Below are 20,317 nucleotides of genomic sequence, written 5' to 3' on the forward strand. Positions count from 1 at the left end.
GTACCAATGCGCTCACTGTGGCAGGAGCTTCACTCGAAGTGGATACCTTAAACAGCACCAGCTCACTCACACCCTTCCAGAGAAACCCTTCCAGTGCACTCAATGTGGCAAGAGTTTAAGTTCAAAGGGAACTCTCAAAGTACATCAGCGCATTCACACAAGAGCGATATCAGTTGCAGTGTTTCTGGAAAGGGTCAAACCAATGATCTGAAAGTACTTTACATAAGTATATTCACACAGGAGAAAAGCATATTTTTGAGGCAAGAGTTTCTCTCCAGAGGTCAAACTCACACAACACCAGTGCAACTCCCACAACGTGGTGTGCTGTGAAGTTATCCTCCACTGCACTGGGTGGCAGCACTCTGTGTAGAGTTTCTACAGTCTACAGCATCATTCTAATGCTGTGTTCCATTTGCTGTGTTCCGTTTGCTCTCCGTGTTTATGGGATGTCACAGGAGGAGATTGCGAGCTGTTTTATTGTTCAGTTCTATATTCTGTATTTTTGCTTCTCGGAATAAATGTTCCTTTCCTTCCTGGTTGGTTGTCTACCTGTTGTTTTTATCTGCCATAATCTCACAATGATTTTATATCCCTGATTTTTGTCAGCTTTGTGGAGGGCGCTGTAACGACACATACAGATTGGACATTGCTGTTACTATGACCAGAGCCCATTTATGGAGAGCCGGTCCACTCGCTATTAACTCCATTGTACCTGCATTGTACGTGCAGTTCCTGTTGCAGTTCCACTAGGGGCGATCACGAGCAAGTGATCAAACAATGGGGGTCTATGGGGCTAGACGGCTAAATTAGTCTGTTTCACCTGATTGTCATTAAAAAATCCAAGATTGGATTTTAGTTTCTGCAAGCTCAATATGGGTTATAGGTCGAAAGTTGAATGAACAATTACGTATGGCTCTTTGGTTCTCACAGGCTTGGTCGTTGTTGCCCATAACACACTAGCACCCTGCTAATGAATGACGTCATTGACACATTTGAAAGGCTTTTTAGAGCAATTAAGGGACTTAAAAAATCTAATGCTCAGACGTGTGTATTTTTCTTGACCCCCCTTTCACATGCAATATTCCGATTTCTACACAAAAAAAATTATATCCAGAGAAAAGTGGATTTTAGGAGAAACTCCATTCACCTCCATTCATTCTCCACTTGCTCGCGATCGCCCTCTAGTTGCAGTACCATGCGGAAGTATTCAGCGAGTGGTCGTTCTCCCCTTATTAGACATTCTCTGCTATGACCTAGACTGGGTGCAGACAAACTTGACCTCTAATGAGACACAAATCAAACAAACTGTATATCTACCCTTCTATAATTTTTGGATGAATTTTCGGATTCATTTTAATCGAAAACAGGATTAGATTAGAAAAGAGTCAAATGTATTGCCATTGCAGACTACAAGTAGCCTACAACTGTATTGGCCAATGGCCACTGCTGTGCTGTTACTATGACTACTGTAACGACATACATGTATAACGATTGGACGCTGCTGTTACTACGACTAGATCTACTGTAACGACATAAAGACTGGACAGACACTGTTACTATGACCTCTAAGAGACAAATCGGACAGAAGTGCTTATATCTACAGTGCATAGAGAAAGCATTCATAATGCATAATGATTCACTTTTTCCACACTTATTTATGTTTTAGACTCATCTTAAAATGTGTTACCAAAGATCATAGAGCGCTACGCGCGTAGTGCTCTATGATCTTTGCTGTTACTATGACCTCTATGAGACAAATCGGACAGAAGTGCTTACAGTTAAGCCCAAAATTATTAGCCCCCCTGAAATTTTGGAACATTACTCTAAAATTCTCCCTAAGTTTTTCATCCCTGATCAAATTTTAAAAATCAAACATTCGCCAGTGTTATTATGTAGAATCTGGTGCATTTTGGAGTGTTAATATATTATTAGGAATGCTTAATCTCAAATTGTGTGAAAAGTGGAGTGGTCAAAATTAATAGCCCCCATGTGATTTTTTTGCTTTTAAACACACACGACCAACCTGTCACCTTTCAAGCCACACCTTTGCAGTTAGTTAATGTCCAGACAACACCTGAACACTCAACCAGCATTGATTGTTACCTAAAGACTTCAAGGAACAAGCCTACAGGCACTTGAACACCTGTCTGAGAGGGGACTGCCTTTACAGGCATACTGAGGATAAAGGAAATCTGTCTGGACCTCAGAAAGAACATCATTGAGGCCTATAATATGGAGAAAGGCTATACTGTAATCTCTAGATGCTTCACAGTCTGTAGAACAGCCGTGCAAGGCATCATTACAAAGTACAAATAGTTCCAAGTTTGTGCATAACAAACCTAAGTGTGGATGAAAATGCTAAATATCTCAATCTAGAGAGAAAAATCATCAGGGATGTTAGCAAGGAACCCTGCACATCCGCCAAAATGATAGTTGCTGACCTTGAGACCTCTGGGGTTAAAGTCTTGAGGAAGACAGTAGCGAGGGATTTTTATTGTGGAGGCCTCCAAGGTCATCGGCTGAGAAAAAACCCATTACTCCAAAAGGGGTGCTCCAAAGTCAGACTGAACTTTGCCCATGCACATTTAAAAGCTAAAAATGAGTTTTGGAAAACTGTCCTTTGGTCTGATGACATTAAACTGGAGCTGTTTGGGCACATGGATGTTGCCTATGTTTGGCGAAAAAAGGGAAGGCCTACAACCATAAAAATACAGTTCCCACAGTGAAGCATGGTGGTAGGAGCATCATGTTATGGGGCTGTGTTGCTGTCTCAGGCAGAGGGAGCCTTGTTTGGGTGCATGGGATCATGAAAAAGAAAGATTATGTTGACCTTTTGAGGGATAACATCAAGACGCCTGCTCTTAGTCTAGGCTTAGGTCACCACCAGGTCCTTCAGCATGATAATAACCCAAAGCATAGTGAAAAGTGGTCTAAAACGCCCTAAAGGATACCAAAATCAAGGTGCTGGAATTGTCTACACAAAGACCAGACCTCAACCCCATTGAGAATCTGTGGCACGTGCTTAAAGCAAGAGTCCATACAAGAAAACCCTGCAGTTTGGACGAGCTGGAGCTAAAGAGTGCTTAAGAGATATGTGCCAACATAGTAAAAGACTATTCAAAGAAGTTGTTGTCAGTTGAAGCAAAGAAAGGCTACACTATTGACTATTAATGGTCTGGGGGCTAATAATTTTGAACATGTCAATTTTTGCTTTTCTTGTCACAAATCAGAGCATGAGTAAACAATGATCATCAAACTTTGTGGGCATACTGTCTTTGCGCTTCTGTAATCATATAAACTAGGCACATTCTTGGAAATTGTCATTTTTATGTATAAACAAAGGATTATGTCTGAATTCATAAGGGGGGCTAATAATTTTGGGCTTAACTGTATATCTACAGTGCATAGAGAAAGCATTCATAATGCATAATGCTTCACTTTTAGTTTTTCCACACTTATTTTTTTAGACTCATCTTAAAATGGATTCAGAGTTCACATCCATAGTATTTAGCACAGACATGCAGGGGTCTATCATATTGCCAACAACATTACAAAGCAGTTTTGACTATCTTCATCAAGGACGTGTCATTCTGTTTCCATTGGCACAGTGTAGGCCTACTTCCTTCGGAGACAGGACAAGGAGACGAAAATATATATAAAACTTCTCATCCTGCACGGTAGAGGGCGGTAAAGTTCTATACTTCAATGAGCCTTGGCTTTTAAGCGTCTGTCGAAGAAGAAAAACCCAAACAAACCCAGTTCCGTGGAGCCAGCGACAGTAAGCGACAGTACGCGACAATAGCGGGCAAGATGGCGGCGAAAAATGTCAAAATAAAGGTACACACGAACGATCAGATAAAGTAGGTCAACATTCGTTTTTGAGAGTATTTCAACGGTTTGCACGAAATGTATGCATGTTGCTGCAACGTAGCCTATTTAACCACGTGTAAATGTTGTAATTGTAGCAGAGTTTTAACGCTAACGTGCTTGAAATTAAACGGAAGTGACCTCACGCAACACCTTTCTCAATGCAAAGCCAGACGAACGTCTCCATCCCCTGATATAGGCAGAACATGTCTAATAAGGGAATAAGTAGAACGGCTCTGATATAAGTTACTGACTGCTAACAGAGAGTGGGAAAAACAAACATATAAGAAAGGGATAATAATGTATTAAACATTGATGTTAAGTAGGCTAAATGCTGTATATGATTATCATGCAAGAAAATAATTGTGGAAGGATGACCTTTTCCATAAACATCACCTAAAATAACCCCATTATCAAAAAAAACCCTCAAACTTATCAGTTAAAATGTTTACAACCAATAATGTCAACTTGTAAGTTTTCACATGTAGGCATAAATATGACATAAATGACATGTATGAAATATGTTAATCGCCCCACCCCGACAGGTCATCACTGTATCAAATCACATACAAGGCATGTCAGGAAACACCCTTTAAGGAAAAACGGATATCAAATACCTTTGTAAGTACCAGGCTATGTAACTCCGTACCAACTTAAATACTTTAAGCCTGTCACTGACACATAGGCCTACTGTTGAATTTCAAATTGTGCTGCTGTGAAAACAAGTTGTGCATAGTTGAAAGGGGGGTAAAATTAAATCCTTATGACAGAATATAGGCCTACATTAGCCTAATATTTATACCAAGTTTGCTTTTAGGTACAAGGCATCAAGTCTGTACTGAGTCATGTGCACATAGCCTACTGCTGAACTTCAAATTGTGTGGCTGTGAAAAAACTAAATTGTGCATATGTCAAAGGGGGGTGAAATGTAATCCTTATAATGTGTACTTTCAGGATATATATAAATGTTTATACCAAATTCGCCTTTGTAGGTACCAGGCCATAGTGTACCGAGTCACTAAGCGTTACGTTGACACACTTTTGAAATTCAAATTCTGTGGCTGTGAAAACAATAAGTTGTGCATATGTCAAAGGGGGGTGAAATGTAATCCTTATAAGGTCTACTTTCAGAAAATATATAGATGTTTATACCAAATTCGCCTTTGTGGGTACCAGGCCATACTAAGCGTGTACCGAGTCACATAATAGGCCTGCCATTGACATACACTGTTGAACTTCAAATTATGTGGCTGTGAAAACAATAAGTTGTGCATATGTAAAAGGGGGGTGAAATGGAATCCTTAGAAGGTCTACTTTCAGAAAATATATAGATGTTTAAACCAAATTCGCCTTTGTGGGTACCAGGCCATACCAAGCGTGTACTGTACCGAGTCATGTACTAAGCATTACTTTGACACACACTGTTGAAATTCAAATTGTGTGGCTGTGAAATCAATAAGTTGTGCATGTGTAAAAGGGGGATGAAATGGAATCCTTGGAAGGTCTACTTTCAGAAAATATATAGATGTTTATACCAAATTCGCCTTTGTGGGTACCAGGCCATACTAGGCGTGTACCGAGTCACATACAGTAATAGGCCTGCCATTGACACACACTGTTGAACTTCAAATTCTGTGGCTGTGAAAACAATAACTTGTGCATATGTCAAAGGGGGGTGAAATGTAATCCTTATAAGGTCTACTTTCAGAAAATATATAGATGTTTATACCAAATTCGCCTTTGTGGGTACCAGGCCATACTAAGCGTGTACCGAGTCACATACAGTAATAGGCCTGCCATTGACATACACTGTTGAATTTCAAATTGTGTGGCTGTGAAAACAATAAGTTGTGCATGTGTAAAAGGGGGGTGAAATGGAATCCTTGGAAGGTCTACTTTCAGAAAATATATAGATGTTTATACCAAATTCGCCTTTGTGGGTACCAGGCCATACTAGGCGTGTACCGAGTCACATACAGTAATAGGCCTGCCATTGACACACACTGTTGAACTTCAAATTCTGTGGCTGTGAAAACAATAACTTGTGCATATGTCAAAGGGGGGTGAAATGTAATCCTTATAAGGTCTACTTTCAGAAAATATATAGATGTTTATACCAAATTCGCCTTTGTGGGTACCAGGCCATACTAAGCGTGTACCGAGTCACATACAGTAATAGGCCTGCCATTGACATACACTGTTGAACTTCAAATTGTGTGGCTGTGAAAACAATAAGTTGTGCATGTGTAAAAGGGGGGTGAAATGGAATCCTTGGAAGGTCTACTTTCAGAAAATATATAGATGTTTATACCAAATTCGCCTTTGTGGGTACCAGGCCATACTAGGCGTGTACCGAGTCACATACAGTAATAGGCCTGCCATTGACACACACTGTTGAACTTCAAATTGTGTGGCTGTGAAAACAATAAGTTGTGCATATGTAAAAGGGGGGGTGAAATGGAATCCTTAGAAGGTCTACTTTCAGAAAATATATAGATGTTTATACCAAATTCGCCTTTGTGGGTACCAGGCCATACCAGGGGTGTACCGAGTCACATAATAGGCCTGCCATTGACACACACTGTTGAACTTCAAATTGTGTGGCTGTGAAAACAATAAGTTGTGCATATGTAAAAGGGGGGGTGAAATGGAATCCTTAGAAGGTCTACTTTCAGAAAATATATAGATGTTTAAACCAAATTCGCCTTTGTGGGTACCAGGCCATACCAAGCGTGTACCGAGTCATATACTAAGCATTACTTTGACACACACTGTTGAAATTCAAATTGCGTGGCTGTGAAATCAATAAGTTGTGCATGTGTAAAAGGGGGGTGAAATGGCATCCTTGGAAGGTCTACTTTCAGAAAATATATAGATGTTTATACCAAATTCGCCTTTGTGGGTACCAGGCCATACTAGGCGTGTACCGAGTCACATACAGTAATAGGCCTGCCATTGACACACACTGTTGAACTTCAAATTGTGTGGCTGTGAAAACAATAAGTTGTGCATATGTAAAAGGGGGGTGAAATGGAATCCTTAGAAGGTCTACTTTCAGAAAATATATAGATGTTTATACCAAATTCGCCTCTGTGGGTACCAGGCCATACCAGGGGTGTACCGAGTCACATAATAGGCCTGCCATTGACACACACTGTTGAACTTCAAATTGTGTGGCTGTGAAAACAATAAGTTGTGCATATGTAAAAGGGGGGTGAATTGGAATCCTTAGAAGGTCTACTTTCAGAAAATATATAGATGTTTATATAAAATTCGCCTTTGTGGGTACCAGGCCATACTAGGCGTGTACCGAGTCACATACTAAGCGTTACTTTGACACACACTGTTGAACTTCAAATTGTGTGGCTGTGAAAACAACTAGATGTACCGCAAAGCGATACACAATATGACCGCCGCTCAGTCCTGCACATTCTCTCTACAAATATCAATCACGATTTTGTTTCCATCGCCTACTCCATCCCCTTCTGCAACTTTTATGTATGTAAATGAGTGTGTGCATGTGTGCGCTTGCTTTTGTGTATGAGTGCTTCTCTGTCTATGACTGTGTGTGTGTGTGTGTGTGTGTGTGTGTGTGTCTGCTTGTGTGTGTGTTTTATCTGTCTCTATGTGTATATGTTCACTGTGTTCTCTGCCGTCACTGTCACTCCAATATCAGATCACACACACACACACACACGCAAGCACACACTCACACACACACATGCACGCGCGTGCACACACACACACACACACACATACGCAGGCACACACTCACACATACGCTCACATACACACACATGCACACACACGCACACACACACATACACAGGCACACACACAGATACACCCACAGAGAGAGAGAGAGAGAGAGAAAGAGAGAACACACACAGAATACACACAGATAACACAGAACACACACAGACACAGAGAGAGAGAGAGAGAGAAAGAAAGAGAACACACACAGAATACACACAGAACATGCACATACACACATACAGTATACACACATGTAAACACACACACGGGCACAAAGAAACACACCCACACACACACACACACACACAGGCTATAGTACATCACACACACACACACTCACTTCTCAGCTCCGGTGGTCTATGTGTGTGTGTGTGTGCGTGTGTGTGTATGTGTGTGCACTGTGCATCTGTGTGTGTGTGTGTGTGTGTGTGTGTGTGTGTGCACTGTGCATGTGTTTGTGTAATTTTTTATGTACATGTGTGTGTGTGCTGGTGCGTGTGTGTGTAGGTATGTGTGTGTGTGTGTGTGTGTGTGTATTTGTGTGTGTGTGTGTGTGTGTGTGTGAGAGGTGTGTGTGTGTGTGTGTGTGTGTGTGTGTGTGTGTGTGTGTGCACTTTACATCTGTGTGTGTGTGTGTGTGTGTGTGTGTGTGTGTGTGTGTGTGTGTGTGAGGTATGTGTAGGTGTGTGTGTGTGTGCATGCGTGTGGGCGTGTTTGTACATGTGGTTGTGTAATTTTTTCTGTACATGTGTGTGTGTGCTGGTACGTGTGTGTGTAGGTATGTGTGTGTGTGTGTGTGTGTGTGTGTGTGTGTGTGTGTGTGTGTGTGTGTGTGTGTGTGTGTCTGTGTGTGCCTGTGCTTGTCTGTGTGTGTGTGTGTGTGTGTGTGTGTGTGTGTTCCTGAATGTTTGTGTGTGTGTGTGTATGACCGTAGCATCCAGCACCCACAACAACCATTCTCTTATAAAACATATGGAAACTAGTTGATTAAAGGTTTCTAATGGTGCCACTTATATGCTTCTAGGACAAAAACTAGCAGAGATTGAGATGTGTGTTTGGAGCAGTTTTTCAAATCCCCAGGGGGGGATTTAGACTCCAGAGGGTTAATCGACACCATCGACAGGTAATCGACACCATCGACAGGGTATACAGTCTATGTGACTCGGTACACGCTAAGTATGGCCTGGTACCCACAAAGGCGAATTTGGTATAAACATCTATATATTTTCCGAAAGTAGACCTTCCAAGGATTCCATTTCACCCCCCTTTTACACATGCACAACTTATTGTTTTCACAGCCACACAATTTGAATTTCAGTGTGTGTCAAAGTAATGCTTAGTATATGACTCGGTACACGCTTAGTATGGCCTGGTACCCACAAAGGCGAATTTGGTATAAACATCTATATATTTTCTGAAAGTAGACCTTCTAAGGATTCCATTTCACCCCCCTTTCATATATGCACAACTTATTGTTTTCACAGCCACACAAATTGAAGTTCAACAGCTGTGTGTCAAAGTAACGCTTAGTTTGTGACTCGGTACACGCTTAGTATGGTCTGGTACCCACAAAGGCGAATTCGGTATAAACATCTATATATTTTCTGAAAGTAGACCTTCTAAGGATTCCATTACACCCCCCTTTTATATATGCACAACGTATTGTTTTCACAGCCACACAATTTGAAGTTCAACAGTGTGTGTCAATGGCAGGCCATTATGTGACTCACTACACACTTAGTTTGGCCTGGTACCCACAAAGGCAGAATTGGTAGCCTATAGATATCTGCAATATTATAGTGCATGTTATAAACCCACCTTTTAAATAAGCACAACGTTATAGTTTTATCAGCTTCACAGTTTTAATTTAACACTAGGCAATAAGGTAGATAAGGCACATTCAAAAATACATTCTAAGTAACATTCTAAGGTGTATTTTCGATTTAAATGTCTTATTTAATTATTTTCTAACTTTACCTTCCTTTGGTAACGCATACAGTTTTAAATTAATAATTTTCGTCCTCATGAATTGAAAAAGCAATGAATATGTTCCGACTTTTATTTTGAAAGATTAGCGAATGGCGGCCATATTGGATTTTTCTTTACTGTCGCTAGTTTCACACTACTAACAAACCCCTCAGACCGCTTGCCGAAGGGGTCTCATGCATCTCGTAGGCTTACGGAAAAGTGTGCTCAGATACATCCAAACCTCTAAATCTCACTGAGGGGGTTGCAGTCTTTTAAACTCGGTATGTAAAGGTTATCCGTTAATCTTAAAGTGACATGTAGCAGGTTTCGACTCGCGCTGTCCCAGTCAAAGCACACCGATTTCGGGAGAGTTGGCACGAGGGTTGCAGTCGCGCTCCTGTTTTAGTCAACTTGAGAAAGACTGAACGCAAACGAAATGGCATCAAAAAGAAAGTCCTATTCTGCAGATTACAAACTGCAGGTAGCAAAACATGCCGCCGAAAACGGTAATCGAGCATCAGCAAGACAGTTTGGGGTGAATGAGAAGCTTGTGCGGGACTGGCGTAAAGCAGAGGCTACTCTTGCTGCCATGAAGAAAACCAAGAAAGCTAATCGCGGCCAAAAGGCAAGATGGCCCGAACTAGAGGAACGAGTCCACCGCTGGGCGCTTGAACAACGTGCTGCTGGGATTTGCTTGTCAGCGGTGGAGTTGCGTCTCCAAGCCCTGGTAGTTGCCAAAGAGATGAATATAATTGGCTTCATGGCCGGGCCGTCTTGGTGTACCCGCTTCATGCGACGCAGCAGCTCCGTCAGACCGCGGGCGACGTTGTGTCAGAAACTGCCAGAACACCTCCAGGCCAAGGTCGACAGTTTCCGTGAGTTAGTTGAAAAGCAGGTAGGCTAACTGAACACAACATGTCGCCGTATTATATTGTCAAAATTCTCATATAAGTGTCTCTGTCTGTAGTCATCTTTGACATCCAGAGACAAGAGTAGACAATACCGTGCACGTCTGAGGTTTGGAGCCATTGTTGTGTTAATCATTCCACATGTTTATGTTAACTAACCCCATGCATTTTAAAGAGATTTCATGTAAATATTACATTCCCGCTTCATTGTGTGTGTGTGTGTGTGTGTGTGTGTGTGTGTGTGTGTGTGTGTGTGTGTGTGTGTGTGTGTGTGTGTGTGTGTGTGTGTGTGTGTGTGTGTGTGTGTGTGTGTGTGTGTGTGTGTGTGAGTGTGTGTGTGTGTGTGTAGATGAAGATGGTTAGTCAGCACATGGACTTGAATCACAAGCAAGCCTGCATCGACCTGGAGAAGGCGACCCAAGTCATCACACAAGCATTACAGGTAAGACACACACACACACACACACAGACAGACACATACAATGTGTACTTTGTGTTGTGATAAACATTCTCTGTATATTGAGATATCTGCAGTATAACTCGCAGGATACTTTAGCTACACACACACACACACACACACACTTTGACACCCCGGCTGCACCACACTGGTCTGTCTGTGATGAGGGGCCACATTTATCAGTGGTGCTTACAAACCGTATCATGCTGAGAACTCTTCTATGCATAAAACGCTATCATGGAGTGTGTGTCTGTGTGTGTGTGTGTGTGTGTGTGCTCGTGTGTGTTTTTACCTGCTTGATGTGTTTGTGCCTTTTTCAGCGTGAAGTAGTTCGGAGCCAGCAGCTCCGCGTGTTGATTCGTCGTCTGGAGGAGAAGGAGGCGGAGACTGGGCGGAGCTTGAAAAAGCAGGCGGAGTCAAACAAGCAGCTGATGCTGATGATCGTTGAACTGCAGAGACACCTGGAGGAGAACAACTCGCTAGCACAGGCCAACCAGGTGTGTGTGTGTGTGTGTGTGTGTGTGTGTGTGTGTGTGTGTGTGTGTGTGTGTGTGTGATGAACTGCAGAAACACCTGGAGGAGAACAACTCGCTAGCACAGGCCAACCAGGTGTGTGTGTGTGTGTGTGTGTGTGTGTGTGTGTGTGTGTGTGTGTGTGTGTGTGTGTGTGTGTGTGTGTGTGTGTGTGTGTGTGTGTGTGTGTGTGTGTGTGATGAACTGCAGAAACACCTGGAGGAGAACAACTCGCTAGCACAGGCCAACCAGGTGTGTGTGTGTGTGTGTGTGTGTGTGTGTGTGTGTGTGTGTGTGTGTGTGTGTGTGTGTGTGTGTGTGTGTGTGTGTGTGATGAACTGCAGAAACACCTGGAGGAGAACAACTCACTAGCACAGGCCAACCAGGTGTGTGTGTGTGTGTGTGTGTGTGTGTGTGTGTGTGTGTGTGTGTGTGTGTGTGATCTGCAGAAATACCTGGAGGAGAACAACTCGCTAGCACAGTCTCTGCTGAAGCGTTGATCGTTATCAAAAGCTTATTGAACCTCTGTGTGAGAGAGAGAATGGGACAGAGGGAGGGAGGAGTCATATTTTACTGTAATTAGTGTGTGTGTGTGTGTGTGTGTGTGTGTGTACTATACAGACTGTGACTTTCCTGAAGAACGAGCTAAGGGAGCTGCATCAACATCTGCAAAGTCAACCATGTATTAGGTATGCACGCACACACGCGCACACACACACACACACACACACACACACACACACACACACACACACACACACACACACACACACACACACACACACACACACACACACACCCTTTTTGTTATGGAGCACTCTATTTCAATCTCTCTTTTTGTTGAACAAATTCTCAAATTGAACAACAGGACGGGTCAGGAGGTGGATGAGTGGCCACAGGGTGGAGAGAGCCAGATCAAGGTGAGATGAACACACACACACACACACACACACACACACACACACCTCAGGGTCCAGACGACACAATCCTACACACACACACACACACACACACACACGCACACACACGCACACGCACACACACACACCTCAGGGTCCAGACGACACAATCCCACACACACGTTCACACTAGGGCTGTCAATCTTCCTCTATTATCCCATTCGAATTTCATTCATTATTTTTTTTCTAAATTCGAATTATATTCGAATATTTAATGGTCAATTTTGACTTATTAATATTTACTATCTACTCACACTGTAAAAACGGGCTTAGCCTATGCCACTGCCATTATGACATCGTAGTTGACTTGTTTTACGTGATAGCTGTCTTGCTAAGTAAATTATAGCCCTTTTCTGACTGAGAAACATTACATTCACGTTACAGAAATTATAAATATTTACTATTTTTCTATCTAGGCTAATCACACTGTAAAAACGGGCTTAGCCTATGCCACTGCCACTATGACATCGTAGTTGACTTGTTTTACGTGATAGCTGTCTTGCTAAGTAAATTATAGCCCTTTTCTGACTGAGAAACATTACATTCACGTTACAGAAATAACAGGCTCAGGGGGATTTCGCCGTGTTAAAGGTAGACGTGTTTTGGTCCCAGGTTGTCTGAAGCCGACTGCTGAACGACTGCTGCCATTTCAGTTAGCTCGTCGGCTAGTTAGCTAGCATTAGGCAAACATTCCAAAAAGACGTGCTGGCCTTACTGTCAGACGGTTTTGGTAACATAGCAACAATAAACACTTGACCGAAGCGCTGAGAAAAGGAGGAGGGAGCTCTCAGCAGCACCTAAAGCTGTCGTTTGCTAAATATAGTCAACACTTAAAAAAATTATATCAAAAAAACACATTCGAATTATAATTTTAACATTCGAATAGTATTAATTTGTTACACATTCGAATTATATTCGAATACCGAAATTCGTTCCAACAGCCCTAGTTCACACACATTCTAACGCTGGTGATGTATTTCTTTGCAGCCAATCAGTGGTCCCAGCTCTCCTCTCCAATCAGATCAGCTGATAGCTGAGGAGCCGCTGGTCTGGCTGGAGTCGTCTGACGATCAGATTCCACCATTCACGTCTGACGATCAGATTCCACCATTCACGTCTGATGATCAGATTCCGCTGGTGTCATCTGATGATCAGGCGCTTCCGGAAGCTCCAGCTCTACTCTCTGGAGTTAAAGAAGAAAACGCTGCTCCTGGATATGAGGAGGGCAGTCAGTATGGTGAGGAGTTGTGGGGAGGAACACACACACACACACTCACTCACACACTCACTCACTCACTCAGTTTTGTTTTGTGAGTTGAACCAGTATTTAATGTTCCTCCTGAAAGGCACCCTAAAGACTAAAAAAATATAGATGCCAGATAACAGCTAACGGCATTTCTGCCATTGTCTGAGCGGCCCTAACAAGAAAAGCACTCTGAGAGCACAGACCTCCGCCATGCGCCTCCTGGATCCATACGGTGATCCCGATCACTCCCAAAATGTAATCGTTTTTTCCTTGGGTCATTTCAGACCTTTCCTGATAATGTCATCAAAATCCATCCATTACTTTTTGAGTTATCCTGCTAACAAACAGACAGACAAGACAGACAAACGATGGTCCCCGATGAAAACATATACCTCCTTGGCGGAGGTAAACAAGTTTCTGTGTTCTCCGAAATCTAAAGAGAGCTGCTGTGCTACAGGAATTAGGAGATCTCTTTCTACAGACTGCTGTGGGTGCATTCCCTCGATATTACACTACTCATAAAAAGTTAGGGATATCTGCCTTTTGGGTAGGCTGGGTGAACCCTGCCTGAACTTCCGGGAATTTGAATTTCGCCCGGCAGCTCAGGCTGGATACCAGCAGATCTGTTTTCGCTGTTTACTGCCAGAACCTTTGACTCCAATCAGAAAAGGCCATACTCTAGTCCTGGCACGCTATTGCCCAGTGACGCGCCGAAAACGAAACTTAACCCTTAGATGCATAAGTGGGGTCAAAAATGACCCCAGAGGTTGTTTTCTTGCAGTATCTTCTTCATTTTAATTTTTTTTCATTTAACCTTCTATGTATTCCTCAAATAGGTTGTCTTTGACATGAGGCCATTTGGATTTGTGTCTAACTGTTATATTTTTAAAGTAATTTAATGTTTTGTATCAGTACCACCGATCCGCATAGGTGGGGTCAAAAATGACCCCAAGCATTTTCTATGGAATTTCAAAAGTTAACCCTAGGATCTTTTGATTTTTATCAACTGTGGCAGTCAGGTATACATTTACTGTTGATTATCACATCTCATGTCAGCAGTTTCACCATCCTGAAGGCTATTTTTACACAACAACATAAATCTAAGTATCATCATATAATGTGGCGGCCAAGCGTTCATAGCGACGTCGCTTTTTGATCCTTCGATGTCCGCTCTTCCTATAATTGTGAAGCAGAATTCACCAAGCGATATTTACAAAGGGATTTGTTGATATAGCGTTCGTGGCCTGATTTGTATGACTTTTTATGCCTAAAAATAGGGCAAAAATCAATTTTTTAAAGCCAATTGGCTGTACCTTCTGATTTACTGGATAACAAAAGAATATATTCATAATCACCTCTGTAAATGTTTTTTTTATTTGATATATTAAAGGGATATTCCGCCATTTTTGGAAATACGCTCATTTTCCACCTTCCCTCGAGCAAAACAATCGATATTTACCTTGTTCCCGTTCATCCAGCCATTCTGTGAGTCTGGCGATACAACTTTTAGCTTCAGCCTAGCATAGATCATTGAATCGGATTAGACCATTAGCTTCTCGCCTGCTAGCTTCATGTTTAAAAGTGACTAAGATTTCTGGTAATTTTCCCATTTAAAACGTGTCTCCTCTCAAGTTAGAAAGTGCAATAAGACCAACTGAAAATGAAACCTGCCGTTTTTCTAGGCTGATTTGACATGGAACTACACTCTCATCTGGCGTAATAATCAAGGCAACTTGCAGCTACTGGCACTACTACTGCTTGTTGTCTATGGGGACTATTTTCAGATGCTGCGTAAGATATCACTGCGCCTATGGTACGTTTGCAAGTTGCCTTGATTATTACGCCAGATGAGAGTGTAGTTCCATGTCAAATCAGCCTAGAAAAACGGCAGGTTTCATTTTCAGTTGGTCTTATTGCACTTTCTAACTTGAGAGGAGACACGTTTTAAATGGGAAAATTACCAGAAATCTTAGTCACTTTTAAACATGAAGCTAGCAGGCGAGAAGCTAATGGTCTAATCCGATTCAATGATCTATGCTAGGCTGAAGCTAAAAGTTGTATCGCCAGACTCACAGAATGGCTGGATGAACGGGAACAAGGTAAATATCGATTGTTTTGCTCGAGGGGAGGTGGAAAATGAGCGTATTTCCAAAAATGGCGGAATATCCCTTTAACACTACAAAAAAAATATTTTCAACCTGGCTTTTTCCAATGGTCAGATTCTTCGCATCAAAACATATATGCAAATTAGCGCATATTTAATTAGACATGACCTAATTAGCATATTTAAACATAAATACAGAAAACTTGCAATACATTTTTTTCTCCTATTTATGTGAGTATTCAACTGGTAAAGTTTCATGAAGATATCTCTAAGTTAAAAATTTTACCCTATTCACCTATGTTGAGATAATTTTAGGATGTTTACCTTTTTTGCCTATCTAAAAGCTGTTTTGTAATAAAATGTTAATAAAAAGTGATGCATCAATATGTCCAACATGAAATAAAAACATTTTAGACAAATATATAATAAAAATCATCATCTTTAACCAAAATGAGAGACATTATTTGAGTTTACAGCAAAAAACGCATGCATTCTAATTGGGGTCATTTTTGACCCCACTCATGGAAGAGTGTAGGTATTGGTAGCCTATGCATCTAAGGGTTAAGCGATGCAAAGTGCAGTAGAAACAAAGCGCAGCCTCGCCAGACTAATGTTCAATCTTAAAAGATTGAGTTTAGTATGGTGAAAACCAGACTACCTTTTGGGTGAATTTATGGAACATATAAAAATATTGTATCATGAAACTTTTAACCATTTCCTCATCTCAAACAATTTATTGAAACAAAGGCCAACAAATTTCAGCCAAAAGCCAAATATCCCTAACTTTTTGTAGTAATAGAGTAGTGTATATCAGAGTTATGTTCATATTTGCAAAAAATGCAACTGTAGGGGGACCCTGAGAACAAATATTGTTTAGTGTTGCTTTAAAGCAACAATTTCTGAACCAGTTACTGACTTTTGCTTTTGCCTGACATTTAAACCCAAAATCCCTTGTTAAAACAATGTTCTCGACGACTTTGTGTTTGTTTGACAAATGTATTGATTCTGAGGGGTTTCTGCTAAATACATTGGTTTGAATCAATTTTATTTAAATTAAATTTTATCGTTCCTGATTTAGAGCCCAGAATGGAGTGTACTGTCCCTTCGGCTGCAGAGATGTCAGACGTTAAACTGGAACAGAGACAGGTACTGTATTGGGATTTACATAACATTATAATAGCAACCCATTTGATCTGATATGCTAATGCTAATATCACTGCTAGCCCATTTGATCTGACATGCTAATGCTAATATTACTGCTAACCCATTTGATCTGATATGCTAATGCTAATATTACTGCTAACCCATTTGATCTGATATGCTAATGCTAATATTACTGCTAGCCCATTTGATCTGATATGCTAATGCTAATATTACTGCTAACCCATTTGATCTGATATGCTAATGCTAATATTACTGCTAGCCCATTTGATCTGACATGATTTAGCAAGCTAATGTCAATATACTGTATCTGTAAACTAGTGTCATTAAACCATGTCATGTTTTTGGTCAACAACCTCACATCAGACAAACTAAAAAAAACATCCAAATATGGTCAGCTAAACTAATAAAGGTCTTGTCTCAGACTCCGCTGGTCACGTCTGACAGTCAGAGGCTGCTGGAGGCTCCAGTCTCTGAAGATGAAGATGATGAAGAGTATGGAGAGTACAGTCATTCAGGTAGGTAGTGATGAAGAAAGAGCAACACACACACACACACATTGGGAGAAGAGTATGTTGATGGGATGAAATGTATTGTTTTCCATGTCATTTGTTAAAATAAATGCTCAAAAGCCTGTAGAGCCTGTATATAACAATCAAAAATAAAACCTTGGAACCGTGGAATTTACCTGGAAATACTGAAGGACGAGCTGGCATGTTTCATTTGGCCTTAAATATAACGTAGGCTACGTTTTCAGAATCGGGTTTAGCAGCAACCATACTAACTAGTTTTGAATGTCGAGAATGGAGACGAAATGTCAAGTTGACGTAAAACAACTTTATTCTCGAAATATTGAGTTTAATGTTGACACGTCAAGTTTAATCTCGTCATGGCAAAACTATTTTTTTCTTTCTAATACTCTGTCGTAGAATGATGCTCCTGTCAACAGGTCTGGGCATTTTTTTTATTATTATTAGTCACCGTAGCCAGACTGCACTGGGTCAAATGTCAATTTTAATTCTTTCAACGCATTGTTGTTTTTGTAATTTACCATAAATTACAGAAATGAACGCATTATTTTGATGGCACTACTGAAAATACTTATGTTATTATGTTACTCTTATTACTATTATACTAGTATTGATAGCTCTGTAGCTTAAAAATGATTAAATGTTAATTCCATGACTGTAAGTCACTTTGGATAAACGTGTCCGTCGTGCTAAATTAAGTTTAAAGACTGAAGTGGAATGGAGGCTGAAACGGGCACGTAACTGAAGCGTTCCGTAGCGTCCGCTGCAAAAATTAGCTTCCGATATAATCAATGGAACTGGCTACACTAGACTTTTGGCGTTTGTAGTAGACTTCTCAATCTACTTTTGCACTACACGAATGGATCATACCTCAGTTACGTGCCTTTTCTAGACTTCCTGTAAGTATAAGAATAAATCCCGTAACAGAATGCAGAACCTTTTCAGCTCCAGAGCTTTAAACTGACCTGGTCCAGTGTGTGTGTTTAGGTAACTGTGTGTTCCTTTTTGTGTGTGAAACAGGGAAAATGTCGTCTCCCTCCCCTTCAAGCACGCACACCAGGGAGCGGCTGTTCTGCTGTTCTCAGTGTGGCAAGAGTTTCCCTCTGCAGAAGCATCTCGAGGATCACAAGCGCATCCACACAGGAGAGAAGCCTCACCGCTGTACCCAATGTGGCAAGGGCTTCACTCAGAAGGGAAACCTCACACTGCACCGGCGCATTCACACAGGAGAGAGACCATACCAATGCACTCAGTGTGGGAAGAGCTTCACTCAGAAGGGATCTCTTAAAGTACATCTGCACATCCACACAAGAAAGAAGCCATACCAGTGCACTCGGTGCAGCAAGACTTTCGCTCAAGCCAGTAAACTCAAACAACACCAGCTCAGTCACACAGGAGAAGGGTAGTCGCACAGCACTTTGGAGAGAAACTCTTGCCTCACAGAGGTCATACTCACACAGCACCAGTGCAACTCTCACAACGTGGTGTGCTGTGAAGTTACCCTCCACTCCACCGGGTGGCAGTAGTCTGTGTAGAGTGTCTACAGTCTCAACTTTGGATGCGGTTATCTTAGCGATAGTTATACCCTTGATATACATATCGTTGGAATGCTTAGTTTATGGCCGTTCATGTCAGCACAACAGCTTAATTTTGTATATTTTACCAAAGCGGCTGGTTTCGCCTTGCAGGGTCACATTTGATACTACCGGAAAACACAAAGTAGGGCATTACGCTTCCCACAGTTTACATTGTAAACCACTTTCAAAGTTTACAATGCCTCGGCTTGTCTGTAAGGACCCTATTTACGCTGCCATTGAAGTCCACTGGGCTGGAGAGAGGCCTCATGGGAAGTGGAGTCTTTTTGGACTTGAGTTGGAACTGCTGATGGTGTTGCCTGGCACTGGAGCGTCTCTACAAACGACTGTAAATGACTGTACAGATGACTGTATAAACGACTGTGAATGACTGTAAATTACTGTACAAATGACTGTAAATTACTGTACAAATGACTGTATAACCTGGATTGAACTCCGTCCTGCTGTTCATATTTTGCTATCTGCCTTACCGGATTTTTCCTATAAGGACACATTCGGCAGGGCAGAATAGTGGTTTTGTATTGCAAAGGCCCCGTGACCTTACAGACTTTCACATGCCTTCCTTTATATTCGCCATCTGTAAAGGTTGTCACAGGAGACGATTACGAGCTGATATATAGTCATGGCTGAAATTGTTGGCACCCCATGCTAAATCTTTTGGAAAATGACCTTAATGCCATAAGTAATAAAATTAGGATACATCCAACCTTTAAGGACACCAATTTTCTTTGTGAACGAATAATGTATCATAAATAAATAAATGTTCCTCCTTAAAATACTGGGGTCGTAAGTATTGGCACCCCTGTGTAACCCTATGGGAATTTAACACATAGGGTCAACATAGGGGCAGGCCAATTTTTATTTTTAAAGGCCACTTATTTCATGGATCCAGGATACTATGCATCCTGATCAAGTTCCCACTGCCTTTAGAACTAAAATTGCCACACATCATCACACACCCTTCACCATATCTAGAGATTGGCATGGTGTTTTGTTCAGTTAGTTTATTAGCCTGTTTGATGCTCATTGAGCTCAATGCAAATCTGCTAATGGGCTAACTGAACAAAACTGAACATAACACCACGCCAATCTCTAGATATGGTGAAGGGGGTGTGGTGATGATGTGTGGCAATTTTAGTTCTAAAGGTCAAAGGAAGTTAATCAGGGTGCATAGTATCCTGAATCCATGAAATAATTGGCCATTAAAAATAAAAAAAAAAACTGCCTGCCCCTATGTTAACCCTATGTGTTCA

At 41.4% G+C, this 20,317-nt stretch overlaps 1 protein-coding gene across 1 annotated transcript; it reads left to right on the plus strand.

The window, feature by feature from the left end:
- Nucleotides 1-9,769: 9,769 nt before the first annotated feature.
- On the plus strand, nt 9,770-20,188 carry LOC134081611 (zinc finger protein 397-like). Its single transcript, XM_062537573.1, has 9 exons — nt 9,770-10,486; nt 10,849-10,941; nt 11,277-11,453; nt 12,091-12,158; nt 12,338-12,389; nt 13,416-13,665; nt 16,857-16,924; nt 17,364-17,457; nt 18,490-20,188. The coding sequence occupies exons 1-9, from the start codon at nt 10,028-10,030 to the stop codon at nt 18,873-18,875; spliced, it is 1,647 nt and encodes a 548-aa protein (XP_062393557.1). The 5' UTR covers nt 9,770-10,027; the 3' UTR covers nt 18,876-20,188.
- Nucleotides 20,189-20,317: the final 129 nt, after the last annotated feature.

The sequence above is a fragment of the Sardina pilchardus genome, chromosome 1, assembly GCF_963854185.1.
Source record: "Sardina pilchardus chromosome 1, fSarPil1.1, whole genome shotgun sequence".
NCBI classification, from domain to species: Eukaryota; Metazoa; Chordata; class Actinopteri; order Clupeiformes; family Clupeidae; genus Sardina; species Sardina pilchardus.

What these genes read in the sequence shown, in the direction of transcription:
- LOC134081611 (XM_062537573.1), top strand. Translation starts at nt 10,028, where the DNA reads ATGGCATCAAAAAGAAAGTCCTATTCTGCAGATTACAAACTGCAGGTA. An exon ending in CGCTAGCACAGGCCAACCAG is followed by an intron (nt 11,454 to 12,090) that starts GTGTGTGTGTGT and finishes TGTACTATACAG; the next exon opens with ACTGTGACTTTCCTGAAGAA. An exon ending in TGGAGAGTACAGTCATTCAG is followed by an intron (nt 17,458 to 18,489) that starts GTAGGTAGTGAT and finishes TGTGTGAAACAG; the next exon opens with GGAAAATGTCGTCTCCCTCC.